Source organism: Sus scrofa, chromosome 2, assembly GCF_000003025.6.
Source record: "Sus scrofa isolate TJ Tabasco breed Duroc chromosome 2, Sscrofa11.1, whole genome shotgun sequence".
Lineage (NCBI taxonomy): Eukaryota > Metazoa > Chordata > Mammalia > Artiodactyla > Suidae > Sus > Sus scrofa.
Window position 1 is genome coordinate 72,685,927 of NC_010444.4, and position 16,095 is coordinate 72,702,021.

General features: G+C 53.5%; 2 protein-coding genes across 3 annotated transcripts; both read left to right on the plus strand.

Moving 5' to 3' along the window:
- Positions 1,686–12,348, plus strand: GTF2F1 (general transcription factor IIF subunit 1). Of its 2 annotated transcripts, none has more exons than XR_301807.3 (12): positions 1,686–2,093; positions 2,178–2,224; positions 2,971–3,043; positions 4,740–4,933; positions 6,339–6,509; positions 9,547–9,731; positions 10,865–11,018; positions 11,105–11,286; positions 11,391–11,469; positions 11,545–11,683; positions 11,873–11,990; positions 12,091–12,348. XR_301807.3 is itself a non-coding variant. In XM_003123111.6 (12 exons), exons 1-12 carry the CDS (start codon positions 2,082–2,084, stop codon positions 12,293–12,295), a joined length of 1,554 nt encoding a protein of 517 aa, XP_003123159.3. In that variant the 5' UTR covers positions 1,687–2,081; the 3' UTR covers positions 12,296–12,348. The 2 variants fall into 2 exon arrangements, 1 of the variants encoding a protein (XP_003123159.3); XM_003123111.6 differs by having other exon boundaries at positions 1,687–2,093; positions 11,391–11,464.
- On the plus strand, positions 12,487–16,048 carry PSPN (persephin). Its single transcript, XM_021083991.1, has one exon. The coding sequence runs from the start codon at positions 15,372–15,374 to the stop codon at positions 15,912–15,914; it is 543 nt and encodes a 180-aa protein (XP_020939650.1). The 5' UTR covers positions 12,487–15,371; the 3' UTR covers positions 15,915–16,048.

Below are 16,095 nucleotides of genomic sequence, written 5' to 3' on the forward strand. Positions count from 1 at the left end.
TCAGCCTCAGTGGCCTCCCTTCTGTCCCTGGAACTCATTCCTCCCATGATGTTCCTCCCCATTCCCCCCTCCCTGGAAGTCCCTCCTTCAGGTCACAGCTCACCCATCAGGTCTTCTATATGCTCTGTCTAAAGAGCCTCCCATTCCATTATTCCCAGTCTTGGAATCCCATTCCCTCCAGCAATGCCCCGATCAGTAATGATTTTGCCTGTTTACTTGCTCTTGTCTCCCCAGCCAGATCGCTGTATTCCATACTCCATGAGGACAAGGACTATTTGTCTTTCTCATCCCATCTCTATATTTCTTGTCTTTTCTTTTTTTTTAGGGTTGCACCGGGGGCATGTGGAGGTTCCCAGGCAAGGGGTCCAATCGGAGCTACTGCTGCTGGTCTACGCTACAGGTACAGCAACGTCAGATCTGAGCTGAGCCTGAGACCTACACCACAGCTCACAGCAACGCCAGATCCTTAACCCACTGAGCAAGGCCAGGGATCAAACCCACAACCTCATGGTTCCTAGTCGGATTTGTTTCTGGTGCACCACGATGGAACTCCCCGTCTCTATATTTCTAAGTAGTTGGTGTGGTTTCTGACGTATGGTATTGGGTAAGGAATAAATGAAAGTCCATAACTATCAGACCCACCCATGGAGTGCTGTAGTTTATGGTGCAGTTTTGGTGTCTTTGCTTAGCCAACTCCTAGTTTAAAACGTCCCTCTTGGAGTTCCCGTCGTGGCTCAGTGGTTAACGAATCCAACTAGGAACCATGAGGTTTCGGGTTCGATCCCTGGCCTTGCTCAGTGGGTTAAGGATCCGGTGTTTCCATGAGCTGTGGTGTAGGTCACAGATGCGGCTCGGATCCCGCGTTGCTGTGGCTGTGGCGTAGGCCGGCGGCTACAGCTCCGATTGGACCCCTAGCCTAGGAACCTCCATATGCCGCGGGTGCGGCCCTGGAAAAAGACAAAAAGAAAAAAAAAGTCCCTCCTCCCTGAGCCACCTGCTCTTTCCCCGTAGCAGCCCTGTTCTTCCTGGCTTGTAGGTATCATTTTCCGAGACTGTATAATCCACCACAACCTCCAAGAGGACAGGAGATGGTTTGTCATATTCACCATGAACTGCCCAGAACCCAGCCAGCAGGTGCTGAAAGTGGATGGAAGAATGGCTGGTCCCGAGCATGCGAGCATGCGCAGTTGTGTTACTACATGGTGGGGGAGGGGTGTGTGCACACCTGGAATTGGACAGGGAGGGTACTCGTACCTCTCGTACCTCTCTCCTGCCCTCCATAGCCTCCTTCCCTTCCATCCAGTTAGCCAGCCACCTCCGCGATGTTACCCTTCTGGGGCCTCAGGGCCCTGGCCATCTGTGCAGCTTGAACTTGCACAGACCCACTCCGCCAGCGGCCGGTGGGGTGATCCCCACCCAGGCCTTGACCCCTCCTGGCTCGGTTCCAACGTCACAAGGGCTCCTGGCCCGATCACTTGACGAGATTATGGTTTCCCTCCTGGGGCTTAGGGAAAAAATGAACACCAAAGAGACTCAGGTGGAGCCGCAGTGTTTCCGTGCGAAGGAGGTCTCAGGCACCATGGTAACGCGGCCTCCTCGGACTCACTTCCGGAGTGGAGTAGCGCATGCGCAAGGCTTCTGGGCGGCCAGGAAAAAGGCTTGTTTCTCCACCCCTTCCCAAGATGCCCCGCGGTCCTTAATTGGGACGTCACGAGCGGGGTGTTACTATACAGCGTGATTGAGTTATCCGCACTATATATTGCAGTCAGCTGGTGCAGGAGCAGTAGTAGGTGTTGCTTTTAAGTCAGATTCGGAGCCTGTGACGCGGCCCACGGGAGAGTTTCGCTTCCGGTTTAAGTGGCTGCGCAGGCGCAGACGTGGCACGAGAGGCCTCAGAGGCTGACCGCTGTTCCAGCGCCACCCCCGGATAGTTTTTCCTAGGATTGGCGGCTCGGGGTTCTCGATCAGGGACCAGAGAGCCGAAACCTCGAGGGCGGCTTCCGCGGGACCTAGAGACCCTCATCCCGGGGGAGTCGAAAAGGACGAGGATCCGACCAGATTTCTACCATTGCGCATCGCCCATGGCGGCCCTCGTAAGTGTAAGGCGAGGGGTTTCCGGGGTCCTGGCTGCAGCCTTTATACTCCCTCACTCACTGCACTGCTTTCTCTCCCCTCAGGGCCCCTGCAGCCAGAATGTCACTGAATATGTTGTCCGAGTTCCCAAGTAAGTCCCAGACCCCAGTTCCCCGTCTCCTCCCAAAAGGGACTAAGCCTTCAGGCACCTCCTGATTCTCCTTCCAGACCGGTAGCAATCTAAGGGCAGGGCTGAGGTTGAGCCGAGGTGTCTGGGGCATCACTGTTTTTTGAAGAGAGTGAATGAATGAACGAATGGGTGCATTATTAATACACAGTATGGGGAGTTCCGTGTGGCTTAGAGGTAAGAAACCCAGCTAATATCCATGAGGATGCGGGTTCAATCCCTGGCCTCACTCAGTGGTTTAAGGATCCAGTGTTGCTGTGGCTGTGGTGTAGGCTGGCAGCTGCAGCTCCGTTTAGACCCTAGGAACTTCTGTATGTGGCCGGTTTGGCCCTTTTAAAAAGCAAAAAACAAAACAAAAACAGTGCCGGTATGATGCAGCCCCCCTACCTAGCATTCCCTCTGCCACTGCCCACTGTGACTGCTGGGTGGATTCTTGTTGATCCTGGAAATCCTAGTTCCACTATATTCCCTATCTGCCACCTCACCCCCCTTGCCTAGGGCTGAGTTCCCAGTTAGCGCCAGATCTTGGGTTCCTAGAAATCTTTGTCCGTTTTTCTGAATGGAGTTGAGAATATGGATCCCACTTTGCCAACAGACTGGGAACCTCTGAGGTCTTTTATGGGTCCCCAGCATTGCCTGACACAAAGGGCTGAGCCAGGGAGGGTTTACTGAATGAATGACTGAGCACTGCCTCTTCATGTCCATTCCAGAAATACCACCAAAAAATATAATATCATGGCCTTCAATGCAGCTGATAAAGTCAATCTTGCTACTTGGAATCAGGTATGTTGAGGTTCGGAGGGGGTGAGAGAACCCAATCATGGACTTTGTGGTTGTTATAGTTGTTTAGTTGTGATAGTAACCAAGGCTTAGCTTCCTCAGCTCTTCACCATGGAGATAAGTGATGACTAAGGCCGAGGCCAAGTTGCTGAGCATGCCTGAGGGGTAAATGCAGGAGGTTTTCTCCTGAAAGGAGCTGTGCCTACCAGTGGGCATCTTGGGCCTGGATTTATCTGGGCAAGGGAGGGGGCTGCCTCCTACAGATGCTCTAAGAGCCCCCATTGTCAGAGGCTCTAGCAAGGGCTTTGGGAGCTGTCTTAGCTCATTCAGGAGGCTATAGCAGAATACCAGAGACTGTGGTTTCTCAACAGTAGAAATTTATTTCTCACAGTTCTGGAGGCTAGAAGTCTAAGATAAGGGACCAATAGGTTTGGTGTCTGGTGGGGCTCTGCTTCCTGGTTCACACCTGGCTCATTTCACTGTGTCCTTGCTTGGTAGAAGGGGGAAGGAGCTCTCTGGGATCCTTTTTTTTTTTTTTTTTTTTTCCGTGGCATGCAGAATTTGTCAGGCCAAAGATCAAACCCGAGCACCAGCAGTGACCTGTGCCACTGCAGTGACAACGCTAGATCCTTAACCTGCTGCACCACAAGGGAACTCCTCTGGGGTCCTTTTTTTTTTTTTTTTTTTTTTGGTCTTTTTAGGGCCGCAACCACGGCATATGGAGGTTCCCAGGCTAAGGGTCAAATCAGAACTGTAGCCACCAGCCTACACCAGAACCACAGCCACAGCAATGCCAGAACCGAGCCATGTCTGCAACCTACACCACAGCTCATGGCAACGCCGGATCCTTAACCCATTGAGTGAAGCCAGGGATCAAACCCGCAACATCATGGTTCCTAGTCAGATTTGTTTCCACTGCACCATGACAGGAACTCCTGGGATCCTTTTTAAGGGCGCTCATCCCATTCATAAGGCTCCAACCTCATAACCTAATCACTGGCAGGACCCGTCCTAAATATCATCACACTGGAAATTAGGTTTTAACATATGCATCTTGGGGGGACGCAGACATCCATCCATAACAGCAGCCATTAAAGGTTAAACAGAGAAATTGTAAAGTGAACTGGCCACTGAAGGGTCAAAGGCAGGTGAAAGGAGAACAGGGGAGAACAGGGGGAGGTGAGCCTTGATGGGGCTTGGAGCAAACAGCTTATGAGAAGTGGCTGGATTCTGACTTTTCTTTTTAAAAATTCTTTTTCTTACTTTCTTTTTTGCTGCCTCATGGCACATGGAGTTCCCTGGTCAGGGATCAAATCCCAGCCGCAGTGTGCAGCTGTGGCAACGCTGGATCCTTAACTCACTGTTCTGGTGAACCTGTGTACTGGTGCTGCAGAAACAGCATGGATCCCACAGCTCCATAGCAGAAACTCCTCTTTCCTTTTTTTTTTTTTTTTTTTTTTTTTAAACTTTACATTACGAAATGACTTCAAACTTTCAAAAAGCTGCAAAAAAGAGACATAGTACAGGGCTTAACCTAGATCCCTTTACCCACAGTCACTGAGCACCTTTTGGCCAAGCCAGAAATCAGCTCTGAATGGCCACTTCTCAACTTGGAAGGGAGGAAGGGGTGTCGTTGGCAGGGGCAGAGGGGGGCGAGGGCAGGCTCCCTCATGAGAGGTGTTGCTCCCTGATCCCTCAGGCCCGGCTGGAACGTGACCTGAGTAACAAGAAGATTTACCAAGAGGAGGAGATGCCAGAATCAGGCGCTGGCAGTGAGTTCAACCGCAAGCTCCGGGAGGAGGCCCGGAGGAAGAAGTACGGCATCGTCCTGAAGGAGTTCCGGCCGGAGGACCAGCCCTGGCTGCTCCGCATCAATGGCAAGGCAGGCCGGAAGTAAGTGCCTTTCCCGCCCTCACTCCTTGGGTACCCTGGCTGAACTTGCACGGGAACTTGCACGTCCGGCTGTACAGTGTGGGTGACACCTTATCCTTTATTTGGGAAGATGAGCCGAGTGGATGCCAGGGCAGGAGGTCGGAGGGGCAGGATGCAGGAGGGCGAGGCTCAGGTCCTGGTGCTCACACTGAGGGGCTGCTGGGGACCTGGGGGTTGGACGATTGGGAGCACTGGAGGTTAGGTGGCTGGAGGGCCCTTAGGCAGAACAGAGAGCATGGAGGCAAAGAACGCCCAGCCCTAGGGACTGTCACAGCATGATACTGACAGAGTGGGCAGATTGGGAGGGCTATGCGCGCCAGGTGGGTGGGAGGGACCCTCTAAGATTGCTAGGAAGAGGGCCAGGACTTGTGGGGCAGAAAAGGGTGAGGGTGGGAGTTCCTTGGTGGCTCCATGGGTTAAGTACCCAGCATTGTCACTGCTGTGGCTTGGGTACTGCTGTAGTGCAGGTTCCATCCCTGGCCCAGGAACCTCAGCATGCAGCATGTGTGGCCAAAAGAAAAAAGAGTCAGATTTCCCATTGCAGCGCAGGGGAAATGAATCTGACTAGTAGGATGCAGGTTCGATCCCTGGCCTCCCTCAGTAGGTCAAGGATCTGGTGTTGCTGTGAGCTATAGTGCGGGTTGCAGATGCGGCTTGGATCTGGTGTTGCTGTGGCTGTGGCTGGCACCTGCAGCTCCAGTTCATCCTGTAGCCTGGGAACTTCATATGCCGCACCTGCAGCCTTAGAGAAGAAAAAAAAAAAAAAAAAAAGTGAGAGTGAAGGCCAGGAAGATTCTGGAAGCAAATGCAGAGGGGTCTAACTGTAGAGTCCTTGCTCTTCACAGCTAATCTAACGCAGTCCTTCCAGAAGGGACCATGAAATGTATAAGGCAGGGAGCCATAAGCCCTCTCTTCAAGGTGGGGAGCCCTGCTTTCGTCTTTTGTTTTTTTAGGGCCTCACTCTCAGCATATGGAAGTTCCCAAGCTAGGGGTCTAATTGGAGCTGTAGCCACCGGCCAACACCACAGCCACAGCAACGCCAGATTCGAGCTGCGTCTGAGACCTACAGCACAGCTCACTTAACCCACTCAGCGAGGCCAGGGATGGAACCCAAAACCTCATGGTTCCCAGCTGGATTCGTTTCTGCTGTGCCATGATGGGAACTCTGGAGCCCTGCTTTCCAGATGTCGAAATCCAGGCTCAGACAGTGGAAGGGCCAGCCTGAAGCTTTCCAGCCTCAGATTTTGCTGGAGAACCCAGGTGGCTCTGGAGAGAGGGCAGGTCTGGGATGTGGGCAGGGGGCCTGGGGCTGAGGCTGGGGCTGGTCCCTTTTCCACGGGCAGACCATGACCTTCGACTCCTGCAGGTTCAAGGGCATAAAGAAGGGAGGCGTGACAGAAAACACATCCTACTACATCTTTACCCAGTGCCCCGATGGGGCCTTTGAGGCCTTCCCCGTGCACAACTGGTACAACTTCACACCGCTGGCCCGGCACCGCACTCTCACAGCCGAGGAGGCAGAGGAAGAGTGGGAGAGGTGAGTGTGGGAGCCAAAACGATTGGAAATGGGGTGTGTCCCCCTAACTTTGATCTGGGCTGAGAGGTGGGGACTCAGTGGTGACCAAGCCAGCCTCACCAGCCCCTCAGGGAGCTCCTGGACCAGTGGGAAGCCCTCAGGGATGCACCCGGCCCTGTAAGAGCCGTGAAGGGATGGCTGAGCTGAGCCCTGGAACAGGAATTGGCAGAACGGGGCAGCGGTGGTGGGGGGTCTCCTTGGCCTACAGGGCTCCCTCCAGGTAAGAGGTCCCATGGCTGGATCAATGGCTGGTAAAATACATGTAACATAAAATTTACCTTTTTTTTTTTTTTTTTTTTTGTCTTTTTGCCATTTCTTGGGCCACTCCCGCGGCATATGGAGGTTCCCAGGCTAGGGGTCCAATCGGAGCTGTAGCTGCCAGCCTACACCAGAGCCACAGCAACGCAGGATCCGAGCCGCATCTGCGACCTACACCACAGCTCACGGCAATGCCGGAACCTTGACCCACTGAGCAAGGGCAGGGACTGAACCCGAAACCTCATGGTTCCTAGTCGGATTCGTTAACCACTGCACCACGACGGGAACTCCAAATTTACCATTTTTAAGTACACAGCTCAGTGTCATGAAGTTACATTCACATTGTTGGGCAGCCATCCCCACCATCCAGCTCCAGAACTTTCTCATCTTCCCAAACTGAAACTCTGTCCCCTTTAAACACTAACTCCCCACCTCCTCCCCGATCATTTACTTCCTATCTCTGTGGATTCTACTCCTCTAGGACTGTGGGTTCAGACAATGTTTGTCCTTCCGTGTCTGGCTTATTTCACTGAGCATCATGTTTTCAAGATTTATCTGTGTCGTATTGTGTATCAGTGCTTCATTTCTTTTTTTTTTTTTTTTTTTTTTTTGGCTGTGCCTACAGCATATAGAAGTTCCTAGGCCAGGGATTGAAACCACACCACAGCAGCGACCCAAGCTGCTGCTGTGACAATGCTGGATCCTTAACCCACTAGACCAACAGGGAACTCCCCCTTTATTTTTCTTTCTTTGTCTTTTTAGCGCTGCACCCACGGCATATGGGGGTTCCCAGGCTAGGGGTTGAATCACAGCTGCAGCTGCTGGCCTACACCACAACCACAGCAACAGGGGATCTGAGCTGCTTCTGCGGCCTACACCATAGCTCACAGAAACACCAGATTCTTAACCCACTGAGCAATACCAGGGATTAAACTCACGTCCTCATGGATACTAGTTGGATTAGTTCACCCCTGAGCCACGATGGGAACTCTGGGAACTCCCTTTCTTATAGTTTTCTGAGTATAGGTCTTTTACCTCCTTGGTTAGATTTATTCCTAGGTATTTTGTTCTTTTGGATGCAATTGTAAATAGGATTTTTTTCTTAAATTCTCGCTCTTTTTTTTGCTTTTTAGGGCCGCACCACAGCATATGGAGGTTCCTAGGCTAAGGGTCAAATTGGAGCTACAGCTGCTGGCCTACACCACAGCCACAGCAATACAGGATCTGAGCCGCGTCTGCGACCTACACCACAGCTCATGGCAATGCCAGATCTTTAACCCACTGAGTGTTGCCAGGGATGGAACATGCAACCTCATGGTTCCTAGTCACATTCGTTTCTGCTGTGCCAGGACGGGAACTCCTTAAATTCTTTCTGATAGTTTGTTAGTGTATAGAAATGCAATAGATTTTTATCTGTTAATTTGTTATCCTATAACTTTACTGAATTCATTTATTCTAACTGTTCTTTGGTGACATCTTTAGGATTTCCCTATATGTGGTATCACGTCACCTGCAAACAGTTATACTTCTTCCATTCCAGGATTCCTTTTATTTTTTATTTTTTCTTATCTGATTGCTGTGGCTAGGACTTCCAGTGCTGTGTTGAATAGAGCTTCATTCCTTTTTACACTACCATGAGTTCTGCTCCTGCTATTAGGTATAATCCTAAGACTTCCTGAATGCAATCACATTTTTAAAAACTTTCATCACCACAGTAAATAGAAACACCAGTATCCCTTGACATTTAAAAGAAGGCACCCTTGGAGTTCCCTTTATGGCGCAGTGGTTGACGAATCCGACTAGGAACCATGGGGTTGCGGGTTCAATCCCTGGCCTTGTTCAGTGGGTTAAGGATCTGGCGTTGCCGTGAGCTGCGGTGTGGGTCACAGACGTGGCTCAGATCCTGTGTTGCTGTGGCTCTGGTGTAGGCCGGTGGCTACGGCTCTGGTTGGACCCCTAGCCTGGGAACCTCCATGTGCCATGGGAAGCGTCCATAGAAAAGGCAAAAAGACCAAAAATAAATAAATAAATAAGTAAAAGAAGGCACCCTAGGTAGAGTTCCCTGGTGGCTCACTGGGTTAAGGATCTAGTGTTGTCACTGCTTTGGGGTGGGTTCAGTCCCTGGCTTGGGAACTTTTGCATGCTGTGAGCTTGGCCACAGAAATAATTGGAGTTGTCACTGTGGCTTGGTGGCTTAGGATCCGGTGTTGTCTCTGTGGCAGCACAAGTTCAGTCCCTGTTAAGGATCCAGTGTTGCTCCAGCTGTGGTGTAGATCACAGCTGCAGCTCAGATTCAATTCCTGGGAACTTCCAGATGCTGCAGGTACAGCCAAAAGGAAAAAAAAAAGGCATCCATAAACTACAGTAAAAACAGATGGATGTGAATGCATTGTGGCTAGATTCTGTTGCCTGAGAAAGGCCCTGAGCCCGAGGGCGGTTCTGGGGCATCAACATCACATGAGACCTTCTCATGGGGGGCCTTGGCAGAGAGGGACCTGAAGGAGGGCTGGCTCTCCCCGTGTGATCTCAGGGTGTTCTGTGCCACATGCATGTGTCCCCACAAGTGAGGTCAGACCAACCCTCACATCACCTAAGTAGTGTCTGTGGTTCCCCTCTGGGGAATGCCTGGTGGAAGAGCAGGGAGGAAGAGGGAGGCTGGGGAAGAGTTCTGGCTCCTGGAGGAGGGCTCTGGAGCCAGCCCTATGGTCAACCCCTGCTATCCCCCGGCCCCTTCCCAAAGGAGAAACAAAGTCCTGAACCACTTCAGCATCATGCAGCAGCGGCGACTCAAGGACCAGGACCAGGATGAGGAAGATGAAGACAAGGAGAAGCGTGGCCGCAAGAAGGCCAGCGAGCTGCGCATCCATGACCTGGAGGATGACCTGGAGATGTCTTCTGACGACAGTGAGGCCAGCGGCGAGGAGGGTGAGGCTGGGCAGAGCTCCTAGGTGGCTGGGGTGGTGGTAGTTTATCAAGGTGGCCATGCAATGACCCAGAGAGGTTAGTACCATTGAAAGGAAAGCTTGGGGAGTTCCTATTGTAGCTCAGTGGGTTATGCACCCAGCATAGTATCTGTGAGGATATGGGTTTGATCTCTGGCCTTGGTTGGTGGCTTAAGGATCTGGCGTTTCTGGGAGCTGTGGTGTAGGTCACAGATGCGGCTCGGATCTGGCATTGCTGTGCCTGTGGCATAGGCCTGTAGCTGCAGCTCTGATTTGACTCCTAGCCTGGGAACTTCCATATGCTGCATGTGCAGCCCTAAAAAAAAAGAAAAACAGAAGGGAAAGCCTGGTTACTCACGGTTTCCCTGGATACCGGGGCTTAGCCACCTGGGGAAGCAGCAGAGTTGGTAGGAGGCGGTGGGCAGGGAGCCACAGGAAGGCCTCAGCCACAGCTTCAGCTGAGGTTCCCACGGGAACAGCTTAGGGCTGGCTAGTTAGGGCTCTAGGCTGAAAGGTGGTCTCTAGTTGCCTGGATCCTGGCCCCAGTGACTTAGGGCAGGGATAGTGGCTCTGTGTGTGAGTAAGAAAGGTGGGTGGCTGGGAGTGTGGAGTCAAGATTGCTCAGTTTGGGAGTTCCCGTCATGGCTCAGTGGTTAATGAATCTGACCAGGAACCATGAGGTTGCAGGTTCGATCCCAGACCTTGCTCAGTGGGTTAAGGATCCGGAGTTGCTCTGGGCTGTGGTGTAGGTTACAGACGCGGCTTGGATCTGGCGTTGCTGTGGCTCTGGCGTAGGCTGGCAGCTGCAGCTCCAATTTGACCCTTAGCCTGGGAACCTCCACATGCCGGGGGTGTGGCCCTAGAAAAGACAGAAAGACAAAAAATAAAATAAAATAAAATAAAATAAAATACATATATATATTAAAAAAAAAGATTGCTCAGTTGGCCTGTGGGTGAGAGGCATACCCCTGGGCCCACTCTTTGCCTCTTGGAGGAATTGGCTGGTCCTGGCATCTCTGCCCAATCAGCAGGGCCCCTGAGATGGCACATGGTGTCAAGTACACTAACACTAAACTTGCCCACCTGAGCCCTTCACCTTCTCTACCCTTCCCCCAGGTGGCAGAGCCCCCAAGGCCAAGAAGAAGGCACCGCCCAGCAAGGGAGGCAGGAAGAAGAAGAAGAAGAAGGGGTCAGATGACGAGGCCTTTGAAGATAGTGATGACGGGGACTTTGAGGGCCAGGAGGTGGACTACATGTCCGACGGCTCCAGGTGAGGCAGGCGGGAGGCGGGTGTGAGACCCTGGGCCGGCCAGGTGGACGCGCTCACTCACCCTCTGCCCGCTCTCTGTCTTACAGCAGCTCCCAGGATGAGCTAGAGGGCAAGCCCAAGGTCACGCAGCAGGAGGAGGGCCCCAAGGGCGTGGATGAGCAGAGCGAGAGCAGCGAGGAAAGCGAGGAGGAGAAGCCACCCGAGGAGGACAAAGAGGAGGAGGAGGAGAAGAAGGTGCCCACGCCACAGGAGAAGAAGCGGAGGAAAGGTAGGCTCGCTTTGACCTGGGCCCCTTGGGCCCCTTGACCTGAGCTGGGACTGAAGGTGGGCGCAGAGTCCCCAGTCTGACACCCCTCCTCTGGCCCCTTGCAGACAGCAGTGAGGAGTCAGACAGCTCGGAGGAGAGTGACATTGACAGTGAGGCCTCGTCGGCACTCTTCATGGCAGTAAGGTCCAGCCTGGAGCAGGGCAGGGTGGAGAGGGTGTCCCTTTCCAGACTGACATCCCCCAACCCCCATCTCCACAGAAGAAGAAGACACCCCCCAAGAGGGAGCGGAAGCCATCGGGAGGCAGCTCTCGGGGCAACAGCCGGCCAGGCACACCCAGCACGGAGCCTGGCAGCACTTCTTCCACCCTGCGGGCAGCTGCCAACAAACTGGAGCAGGGTGAGTGGCCACCCTGTCCCACCCCACCTGCTTTGATCTCTTGATCCCATCCTCCTCCTCCTGTCAAGCATCCTGTCTGCCCCCGAGCCCCTTGCACATAATCCTGGCACCACCAGCCAGCTGGCCTGGGATCCTCCCAGGAGTCCAGCCTCCCAGCCCCAAAGCTCAGCCTCACCTCTACTCCCATAGGGAAGCGGACCAGTGAGACTCCTGCTGCCAAGCGGCTGCGGCTAGACACTGGGTCCCAAAGCTTGTCAGGGAAGTCCACCCCTCAGCCACAGTCTGGGAAGTCGACCCCCAGCAGCGGGTAAGTTGGTGAAGACAGTAGGGGCGGGGGAGGGCAGGGGGCCCTCAGGGATGGAGGGCCACCCATTGACGCCTACCTCCCCACTTCTGTTGGGCTCCAGTGACGTGCAGGTGACCGAGGATGCAGTGCGCCGCTACCTGACACGGAAGCCCATGACCACCAAGGACCTGCTGAAAAAGTTCCAGACCAAGAAGACAGGGCTGAGCAGTGAGCAGACAGTGAATGTGCTGGCTCAGATCCTCAAGCGCCTGAACCCTGAGCGCAAGATGATCAATGACAAGATGCACTTCTCCCTCAAGGAGTGACGCTCTGCCCCTGGCCACCCTCCTGCCCAATAAACAGGCTCTGTTCTCCAGAATCCTTGGGTTCTTGATTCCCACACTGTCCCCTGGGTCTGAGGACCCCCAGCATTTTATCTCAGTTTACTTCTCTCACTCTTCTCTTTCTCAGGCCTCTTAGAACTTAATTCTCTTCTTGCCCCTTAACCTCCTCCACCGAGCTGCTGCTGGGTGATTTCTTTCAGCTCTGTCTTCCACTCGACTGGTTCTCTCTTCAGCTGTGGCTTATCCACCGCCTAAACCCATTAAGTACTTAGTTTCATTGTCTGTTTTCCAATTTGTAAAGTTACCTTTATTTCTTTTTCAGAACAGCAGTTCTGATTTGAGTGTCTGGCCCCTTCTGTTTTTGATCCTTTCTTTCACATTTTTAGTTAAAGCACCCTTGTCTTGAGAGCCTCCATCACACTCACCTAATACCTGAAGCTCACGGGCATCTTATTGTATCCTCTGACTCCTCTTCATGATCAATTCTTATGTTTTGTAATCTGGGATCGGGGGGACCTCATGGCCAGCTCCAGACTCTATCTAGGTGGTCTGCTTTGCAGGTAAATCCTTCCAGACTTGTTTTTGCACATGGTGCCACCAGGTGCCCCAGAAGTCCTGTCCTGAGCCCGTTTTAGGTGTGGTTCTCAGCTTGTGGCTCTGTCCCTACGTGGCTACAAAATCCCAGACCTCTTTGTTGCTGATGGTGGTATCTGGACCCTATTTTTCACCTTCCCAGTGATGTTTCTAGGGGCGTCTCTTAGATTCTTACAAGTTTGTCAGGCATTTATTTTAGTCGGCATTGCTAGGTGTTCTGTAGCAGGAGAGCTTTCTGAATTCATGGACAGTTTCGTTGCTCGAAACAGAAATTTGGCAGTAGTCGCTACTTTTGAACCCCTACTTGAGTGATCTGGCTGGAGACGGGATGTTGGGCTTCCGTCCTGCCCAGGCTGGAGACTGCATGTGGAAAACTTCCCCTCCCAGTTTTACAGGTCCTTGGCTGCCGAATGGTAATGCCTGGGATGTCAAGCTAATTCCTAGGAATGTCTCAGGTCGGTCCCACCTCCCTCCCCATCCTTCCGCCAGGCCCTTTGGGACAGTAGGAGAGAAGCGCTTGCCCCTGGCCCTGGCAACATCACCCTTGTTCTGTCTGCCACGTGGACCAAGGTCTAAGGCCTTCCCACCAGATCAGGTGTTGTGCCCTAGTGGTTCAGAGCACAGGCCTTGCCTTCAGCAGGACCTGGGTTCAAACTCCATCTGTGTTTCTTAATTCTGGGTGTGTTGTCTTTTTTTTTTTTCTTTTTTGTCTTTTTGTCTTTTCTAGGGCTGTTCCAGCGGCATATGGAAGTTCCCAGGCTAGGGGTCTAATCAGAGCTGTAGCCTTCAGCCTACGCCAGAGCCACGGCAATGCGGGATCCGAGCCGCGTCTGCAACCTACACCACAGCTCACGGCAACGCCGGATCCTTAACCCACTGAGCAAGGCTAGGGATGGAACCTGCAACCTCATGGTTCCTAGTCGGATTCGTTAACCACTGAGCCACGACGGGAACTCCTCTGGGTGTGTTTCTTAATTCTGAAAGTAGTATCGACGTGCAATGCAGTAAGGACCATCATACCAAAATCATGGAAGCAATTCCTGTCAGTGGAGGTGAGGTCTTTTCCAGCTTATTTGTTTCTTTCTTTTTAGAGCCACACCTGTAGCATATAGAAGGTCCCAGGCTAGGGGTCAAATCAAAGCTGCCAGCCTATGCCACAGCCACACCATGCCAGATCCGAGCAGCTCGCACAGCACTGGATCCTTAACCCACTGAGCAAGGCCAGGGATGGGAACTGCATTCTCGGGGATACTAGTAGGGTTCATTACCACTGAGCCACCACAGGAACTCCTTTTCCAGCCTTTTGCTGATACAAAAGGCAGCAAATATCCTGAGTAGGACAAAGTTCCTGAAGCAGGTTTCCTGGGTCAAAAGGGTGAGATTTGGGGGTCCTGTAGCACATGCCTGGCCCTAACCCATTTATACTCCTACAGACACGTGTGCTTATGTCACACACAACCCCCCCCAGCCATGTGTAAGCAAACTCTTGATGTTTGCTAATCTTGATCTTGGGCACAGAGTCTCATCCGATTTTTAACCCAGTGTCACCTGCGTGAGATGGAGCACTTTGGCAAACCTACACAGGCTGTTGCTATTTCCTTTGCCTCAAAGCACTCACGGCTCCTCAGTTCCAGGCACTGAGTTACACACTCAATATCTGTCCTCAGAACTCCCTGTGGGAGGGACTCTGGCCCCCTTTCACAAGCTATGATGGAGGATCCCTTCCCCAGGTAGGTGATGGAGAAGAGTGGGGAAGTCACCTGGACCTGGGTGAGGGCTTAACCTCCCCTCCAGCTCTGATGTCCTCTGACCCCAAGGCAGGGCTGAGCCCTGGAGTTCAGGTGGGACTTCTAGAGACTTGAGTCCTTGCAGGGTGAGTTTCTTGCCCCTGATGTCCCAGCTCTTGGCCGTCCCTGGGCCTCTCCCTTTTCCTGTTTTGATGCTGGCTCAGCCAGGCCCGGAGACAGGGGTATGATATCTTAATCTTCCAGGCGGGAGCCATGATGGATTCCTGGGTCACCTCACCCACCTGCCGACCTGCCTCTTTCCCCACACACACATCTGCTCCCCCTGGTGCTCAATGCAGGGGTTATTGAGCCCCAGCACTCTTGAGTGGGAGGGATCCCACCAGGGCCCCCACCTTATCCTCAAGATAGCAGGTAGGGTGGGGACCCTGGTTGCCCGCTCTGGGCTTGGCCCTGGCTGCCGCCACAACACTCATAAATCAGGGGGCGGAGGGGGTGTCGGAAATAGGTCTGGAATGTCTGGATGGGGTGTTGGGGGGTGTGTGCGCCCTTAACTCTTAGAAGGATGGTGTGTGGGGCAGGAGCAGGGCTGCCTGGGCCCAAGGTGTGGTACGTGGGGGCCCTCGTGCAGCCGGCAGCGAAGAGGTTACCTCTCTGGCTCAGGCAGGGGGATAAATTGAGGGCCGGGGCATCCCCATCTTCAGGACCTGCCCATCATCATGGCCATGGGAAGAGTCATGCTCAGCTTGCTGCTACTCCTGATCCTGCATTTGGACCTTGGCGGGGACCCTGGGGCCTGGGGGACTCCAGTGGTGGAAGGAGAGCTCTCATCCCAGCCAGCAGCAGACAGAGGGATCCAGAGGACACAGCTGGGTAAGCACCCCCAGAACCCTGTGTGCTCCCCAACTCCTTCTTGCCCAGACCCTGACTATCAGTTGCTCCTCGTCCCCACAGGCGCCCGCCTGCCCCGAGCCCTGGCTGGCCCATGCCAGTTGTGGAGCCTGCCCTTGCCCGTGGCCGAGCTGGGCTTGGGCTACACCTCAGAGGAGATGGTCATCTTCCACTACTGCGCTGGCAGCTGTCCCCGCGGTGCCCGCACCCAGCATGGCCTGACATTGGCCCGGCTTCGGGGCCAGGGCCGAGCCCATGGTGGGCCCTGCTGCCGGCCCACCCGCTATGCCGACGTGGCCTTCCTCGATGACCGACACCGCTGGCAGCGGCTGCCCCAGCTCTCCGCAGCAGCCTGTGCCTGCAGCGACTAAAGATGCCGGGCCTGGGGCCCTGCACCCACTGGAGGAGCTCTGCTTATTATTGGAGACTTGGATGCTGAGAAGAGAAGGGGAGGTGGGCTGGGGCTGCCAGCAAGGGGCACAATAAAGGAAACTGCTCCTCTGGCCCCATGACTATGTGTTGAGCTGGGGGAGCTCCTGGTGGGTGTGGTGG